Here is a 7,058-nt window from a genome sequence, read left to right as displayed (position 1 = left end):
GATCCGATTTCAGCTGATTATGCTGAGAAAAAAAAAATCATGTATGCAGCTACTGAGGGCAACGATAATAATCAAGACAACAGAAATGATAAAAGCTTTATTCATAGCAATACCGCTTGACAATAACAACAGGTGTGCTGTACACATCAGTGTTTTTCGGCATAAAGCTTAATCAAAATTTTGTAATACTTAAATATAGATTTGATATATAATCTAAGGAGCATTTAAGTACCATAGATCAGACCTGGTCTGTCCGATACATCCAGTATTTTTAGATAATACATTTTCTGAATAAACCCAATAATATTACAACTCTGGAAATCAGTTGAATAATTTATAGATTTACTCTCATTTAATGTTCTCGTTCACTCACAATGGTAATGCATTAAATGCAAGATAGTCATCACACAAAATAAAAGCGAGGCATTAAAATATGCAAGTCAGTCAGGGATGTTACTCAATGACATGAGAAATAAACCAAAATACAGCAATTATTAATTATCAAAATACATAATTTTATGTACACTGCTGGAGGCTACCCGAAGAGGTAAAACAAAAGACAGTTGCTGCTTCTGTGTTGTGGGATAAAGGGTGCTGGAGAACTCAAAGTAGACAGGATAAGCTCTTCCTGGAAGAAAAAAAAAAAACATATTTACTGCATGTGTTGTGCATATATTTATATATCATACTGAAATCTGTTGGGTTCTGCTTACAGTAGATGACAGATGATTGTCAGAAGAATTAAGGCACTACTATGGACTGCTCTCTCCTTCCATTTGAGCAATGCCACTGAGAGGTGGTGGTTCATCCTCTACTCCCTGCAGAATGGGGTCTTTGTCGCTATCCACTTCTCTGTTTTCACTGTCCTATGGCGTTAAAGAAGAGACACAATGTATGCAGTCACTGAACACTTACTGTGCCAGACAACATAAAGGGGCTGCAGTATCTTTTACATGTATTTTAAGATTAACAACAAAGGTAAATGCAGTATTTCTCCAGGTCAACAGGCACAGCTACAGGGACTTTGCATTACACCATGACTCAGCAATCCTCATCACTTGTTTGGACTATATGAACTAGTTCCTGATCGGCACACATTTTGAAAAATTCTTCGGACAGCTGATATCATCAGTTTCACTGGAGAATGCTGTATTTTTTCACAGTGTGAAAACGTAATACCTGAGATATTAAATAAATTAAGAATTTACTTGGGTTTTGCCTTTAATTTGCATGGCATGCACTTAGTCCAGAAGTCGTTAATTTGTGATTTATCATCATAGCATGTCAAATACTAATGTACATACAGTCCTAAGGAAACAATACAGAGTTGTAGATCATCACTCAGTCCAGGCAGTAAGGACACAGTATCTACTTTAAACAGTAATATTGTCAAATGTTAACGTTTTCATCAGATTGCATTTAATTTAAGACGCTGCCAGAAATATCTAAGCATGGTAACTAATAAATGTCTTTCTTTTAGCCCCCCAAAATCTTGAAAGCCTAACAAGTTTATTTATTAAGTCATATTTAACCTCTGGATGATGATGAAGTTGATGGATCACAGCAACATTTAAGATTTCATAATGTTCGTGACAGTAACTCACCGGTGGTCACAGTGTAAATGGCTGAGACAGTTCCAAAAAGAAGCAGCAGAGCAGTTGAAAAAGTGGTTTTAGTTTCAAACAAGCTAAAGTGCTAGTGGATTTAAGTCACAGCTCTTAAACTCTTTTAAGTGAAAACCAAAAATGTAAATGTGCTTTAATCAGCAATGCAGAGTACTCTTCTACTCAAGCATTAATCTATCACTGTATGAGTTAAAGTATTTCAAAAGCTATGACCAGCAACAGTGGTCTCATTTTTTGCCATATTTAATGTGAGTGTGCTATGCTATCAGAACTCACCTTGAGCTTAGAAAATCCTTTTGACTCTATGACTGAGGAGTGACTTGTAAGTGGAGAGAGCAGTGGTGAAACAGGCGAATGAGGTGGCTTTGGACCATGGGATAAGGACTGGCTCCTTTTTACAGCAGAGGACACTGCCTGAGCAAAGCGGGACGGAGTTGCTGGAGAGTAGGGTCTAGGGGCTGCAAAGCTTCTTAATTTTTCCAAGCTTAACCCTCCACTCGGCTCTTTACCTGGCAAACTGCTCTGCCTAATCATTCGCATGACAGCTACATTCTTGTCGTCCCCTTTAGGGCTCAGCTGGATGTTAGTGGCCCCTGTCGTCTCCTCTTGACACTGCACGGGAGGGGGAGGAGGAGGGGGTGGTAACATTGCTCTCTCTGCACTTCCTTGAGTCTCCCTCTGACCAGAGCCAGGACTGGCACTGAGACTTTTTTCTGCTGCTGAAGTTACATAATACCCAGGTGTTTTTTTGTGCTGTGCCAAGCGGAAAGAACCAGGCTTAGGTTTAGTTGCGGGGGGAATTTTTGTCTCCTTGACCTCTGCTGGTGAACTTGCTTGAGATGCCACACTGGAGATCTTGTCATCTGCTTTAAGCAAACTTGTTGGTGATGAGGAATGAGTAGAATCAGGTATACTTCCATTAACAGTGTCTTGGGTAGTAGCAGTGCTAGTCAGTAAGTCTTCCCTGGGTACAGTAGAGTGCAGCTCTCTTTTTTCCTTTGAGACCTCTGTCTGTTCCCTCGGTGCTGTGCTTTCCTCCAGCTGAAGAGAACCAATGTTAAGTCCCTCTTCTGGAGCTGCAGGAGGTGTCTCCAGTGTCAGAGCAACTTCAAAATATCTCAGTTTCTCCAGAGATTTCTGGGGCACAATAGTATACGTTGTCATCCCTACCTTGGGGATGTAGTCCCTTGTCAGCTCATTGGAAGGCTTAGGCTTTGGCTCAGAGTCTGTGGCATAAATATGTGATGCCTTTGTTGTGGCAGGGGCACTTGGTGTCGAGTCTTGGCATGCTGAGGTCTCTGAGGTGTCGGATGCGGCGTGTTTTTCGAGGTCAGGTGGGTCCAGCTCATCTGTTAAAGTAGCCATATCTTTCTTCCCTGCTGAGTCAGAGGCAGGCGCATTAGCTGCGGAGGAAACTTTGTCCATGTGTTGTTGTGGAGGCGCAGGGAGCGGTGTGAAGTCTGTTTGCACTTGAGCATCCTCTCCAGCGGGGCGTGATGTGCTGATGGCCACTGGGCACACCAACCTGTCAGTCTTCTCCCCGAGGGTGTCAGTGTTTGCCTGAGCAGAGGCCTGTGCTTCTGCATCCTGCATTACAGGCAGAGGGGGGAGGCTGCTGGGTACAGTACTGCAATCACCTTCAACACTTTCAGCCGTAGACCCTTCACAGATTCGCTGTTGGCTTACATTTTCAACTTGACATGGACTACCATCTATAAATATGGGGAAAAAAATAAATAAATTTATGTTAGACAGGTGTGTTGACATCATATGAGAAGCAAAAAGACATCAACTTAGCACTTCAAGGCTAAGTTTAAGACATGACACATGTAAATACTTTGACACTTTAACTCAAGAGCAAACCCACTTGTGTCTGCCAGTTCAGATGAGTCTCTGCCAGCAATTGCCGTCACATCACTGAGAGTTACAGAATCATCCACCGTGCTTGGCATCTGCCTGCAAAAATCATGCAAAAATAAAGAATTAAAAGTATTGCTAATAATGCTACTGGAAAAACATGGCTCAGTCTTGAGAGGTCTTACTAGAGTTCGTACTTGCCATCTGAGGACAGATCACAAGACTGATCTTCCCCATTGCCCTCCATTGACACTGTGCTCAGTATCTCAGTATCTGGGGACGGGGAATGCAGTGAAACATCAGCTGACATGCTGAGGCTGCTGTCCTCTCCCTGGGTATCACTAGCAGTTGCAGACATTACAGAAGAAGCTGTCTCCTCCTGCTCCATAATCTCCCCCAGTGTGTTAGCAGCTGCACCTGCTGTGAAACATCATCATAAAGGAAATCAGTCAATAATCATTCATATTTTTCATACCTAAAGCGGCATCAGTAGAGTATCCGTCATCACTTTAATCTCTTTTGTCATGGGCATGTATTACCAATAATATAATAACAACTGTTAATATAATTTTTGTTATGTACAATTCAAGTTCTTTCACTCTTATTAGTTTATTATATTTATTTAAGCATGAAACACAAAGCATCCAATGTGTATTTATCTCATGGTTCACCTTTTCCAGTAAAATAGGTTCTTCAGATGAATGAATTCCCCTTAATGATATTTTTCTTGCATCTCATTCCCTCTTGTCTGGTTCTTAATTTAGCACTTCAAGGAAGTACACCACAGTGGAGCAGAGAGCAAAAGGAATTTCAAGGCTACTTAAACAAAACTCACTGTTCTCAGCCTCTGATCTCAATATCTACCAAGCCGCACTGGGCTGTTAAGGAAACAGCGGAGGAAGTGATCTTTCTTTGTGAACTAAGTGTTTGAATAATCAATGGCAGGAAACTGGCGTATACATGCAGACAGGAGTCATAAAATGTCTATGAGTACACCTTCTATTAATGAGCTTTGGGAGATATGCTGCTACTGAACAGACTATGGTTAATAAAGAAGCTTAGAGATTTTATGAGGAAACAACACAGAGCAAGTATTAACATGTAAAGAAAACAAGAACAAGAAAGGCAAAGAGGTATAACTGCAAGAACCTGTGTCCTATACCCTACAAGCCTATATCCTCAAAAGATCACAGTTTTCTGTCTTGTGCACTCTCCTTTAAATATTCATAGTTTTGCTTGAACTTGCTCTGTATCCTGGGTAGGTGGAGTTTCCCTCACAGGACAATACAGTTACAGTCAGTTGTGTCTACACAATTACAGGAAAGTAAGTCACAGCAGGTTGATTATACATAGTCAGGGAAACGTTCCAAAGAATTAAAACCCTACACTAAAATGGGGTGTAGTGTCTTTTTTTCAACATGTATTTGATTGTGGTTTGGGATTTTTATACATTTTGCAGATATCTGAATAAACAAGACTTAATTTCTGATTAGATAAGTGAGTTGTGTTGGAAAAAAGGGAGAGACAAAGTACCAAAAAGCCTGTCTCCAGTAAGTCAACACATGTAGATAAAAACAAGATAGAAAGTAAACAGAGACCGGAAAAACAGGCAAAGCTGAAGTGCTAAAACACTAAATAAAATGAAACTGGCAATATAGGGGACATGCTGGCAGAACCAGCGCAGCATAAATTCTTATTCACAGATGCAGCAGAACCTATAAGGTTAAACATAAAAACCTATTTAGATGAATAATTTTCCATGCTCTCACCACCATAAAGTTCCTGTGACAATGTCTCTTTATAAGGGGTGTATGAAGTGAAGCACTGTTCAGTAATGACCACTGGGAGGCACAAGAGTCAAATCAAATCAAAAATTGTAGACTCAGGCTGCAAAGTTTGAAAAGACCTGTCTTTGTCTGAGGCCAAAGAACACATGACAAAACATCACACATCAGGCAATATTTTATATTCCATGCAGCAGTGAAAGATTTTAAATGCCTGATGAAATGACCCAAGCAAACCACTGAGTGAGTGACCATAGACACTTTTACATGAAACACTGATAAACAGACACAAATGTAAACAAAGACATACCTTGCAAATTTTCATCTGGGGGAACCGTTTCGTGAACAACAGCACTAGGGGTCGTGGGGGGTGGGGGAGCCTTGCGTTTAGTTCTTTTCAATGAGGATTCTGCCGAAGACCCTCGGCTTAAACCAGCCATCTGCATAACAAGATTTAATTATTTAATTAATGCACCTAAACATCAAAATCCTATGAGTGTTATTCTGAGATGTCAGAGCTTCTGGGTTAATATCCAGTTCACTCACCTGGTCACTGTCCAGTTGGACGTTAGGTTCAGAGTTTGGCCTCTGAGACACGAGGATTGGCGGTTGGGGTGCACGTCTCTTCTTTGGCGTGTCAGTGGGGCTCGTGGGAGAGCTGAGCGGAGACAAATTTGTGCTAGGTAGGGCCATGCTGAGTGGTCGAGGCTTGCTCACGAGCACAGGAGAAGCTGGGGCGCTGGCTGTTGTTGGCTTTAAAGAGCAAATATCCAATCAGAACATGATAAGAGGACTGTTCCCAAACAACATAGTGCACGTCAACCAATGGCAAACCAAAGTAAACAAACCTCCCTCTGAAAGTTACTTTCTAATGCAGCTGTATCTGCATAATCACTGTATCAAAAAATTCTGCATTACCTGGTCAGAGTTTTTCTTGCTTTTTCTGAACTTGCTGAAGAGGCCTTTGTTTTCTTTCTCCTTCTGATTTTTATCTTTGCCTGGCATGACTGCCCCTGGGAAAAAAACATTGTAAGATATCGTTAGTCAGATTTATGACAGGTCTGTTGATATCAATCATGCAGTTTACGAACAGAACTACCTGCATGAGTTGGCGAGGCTGGACACACAGGAGAAGCAGATTGTCCTGCAGAGCCAACAGGAATAAGTGGCGTCAATATCATGCAACAAGTGTGCTAATGACGTACAGTAAGAGATGTAGTAATACATTAGTATTTACCTTTTGTGTCTCTTGCATAAACCTCCCTTATTGCATAATCATTAAGGGAACTGGACAAGTCCAAGGGAGCCAGTGATTGGACATCTCTCAATAGAACTGTAGTCTCTGTGTCAAATTCACATTTCTCACATATTGCTGGTAAGAGTTCAGCCAAGGGAACCCGGGGATTGACTCGAAGTATAGTTTTCTGGGTCTTTTTGTAGTTTATCACCATCCGAACGGTTGCCTGGAAAATACAAAACGTACCACTTTGGTAAAATCTGTTTATTCAATATAAACTGCAAAAAGTGGCATTTAAGGTATGTGCTAGCATAGTTTCTGATGTGTTGAATGTACCTCAGGCATTTGAGGACTTGTCTTCTTATTTTTATCCTCCCCTTTAGGTTTAAGTATAATCTTCTCTGCACCTAAAGTTCCTATGAGAACATTTGGCTTGAGCTTAATGTTGTTCCTGTTGCCAGTGACCAGTTCTAAGGTGTGGCTCGATGGGTTCAGGTGATACTTTGCACAAAGCATCACTAGTAGATCCATCAGGGGTTTGCTGAAAGACATGGA

General features: G+C 41.1%; 1 protein-coding gene across 1 annotated transcript; it reads right to left on the bottom strand.

The window, feature by feature from the left end:
- Nucleotides 1-82: 82 nt before the first annotated feature.
- On the bottom strand, nt 83-3,827 carry cobll1b (cordon-bleu WH2 repeat protein-like 1b). The gene is made up of 5 exons (XM_051071552.1): nt 3,680-3,827; nt 3,493-3,577; nt 1,902-3,337; nt 714-866; nt 83-628 (listed from the first exon to the last, which is right to left on the bottom strand). The coding sequence occupies exons 2-4, from the start codon at nt 3,575-3,577 to the stop codon at nt 753-755; spliced, it is 1,635 nt and encodes a 544-aa protein (XP_050927509.1). The 5' UTR covers nt 3,680-3,827; the 3' UTR covers nt 83-628; nt 714-752.
- Nucleotides 3,828-7,058: the final 3,231 nt, after the last annotated feature.

This window comes from Lates calcarifer, linkage group LG1 (genome assembly GCF_001640805.2).
Source record: "Lates calcarifer isolate ASB-BC8 linkage group LG1, TLL_Latcal_v3, whole genome shotgun sequence".
Classification (NCBI taxonomy): domain Eukaryota; kingdom Metazoa; phylum Chordata; class Actinopteri; family Centropomidae; genus Lates; species Lates calcarifer.
The sequence above is the reverse complement of the archived record's forward strand: the minus strand, read 5'-3'. Positions and strand labels throughout refer to the sequence as shown.

Bases quoted from the DNA above. Each gene is read 5' to 3' on its own strand.
- cobll1b (XM_051071552.1), bottom strand. From the start codon at position 3,577: ATGCCAAGCACGGTGGATGATTCTGTAACTCTCAGTGATGTGACGGCA. The intron at 3,338-3,492 runs GTGGGTTTGCTC...CCATATTTATAG, and splicing joins ATCTGAACTGGCAGACACAA to ATGGTAGTCCATGTCAAGTT. The intron at 867-1,901 runs GTGAGTTCTGAT...TTAACGCCATAG, and splicing joins AAGGATTTTCTAAGCTCAAG to GACAGTGAAAACAGAGAAGT.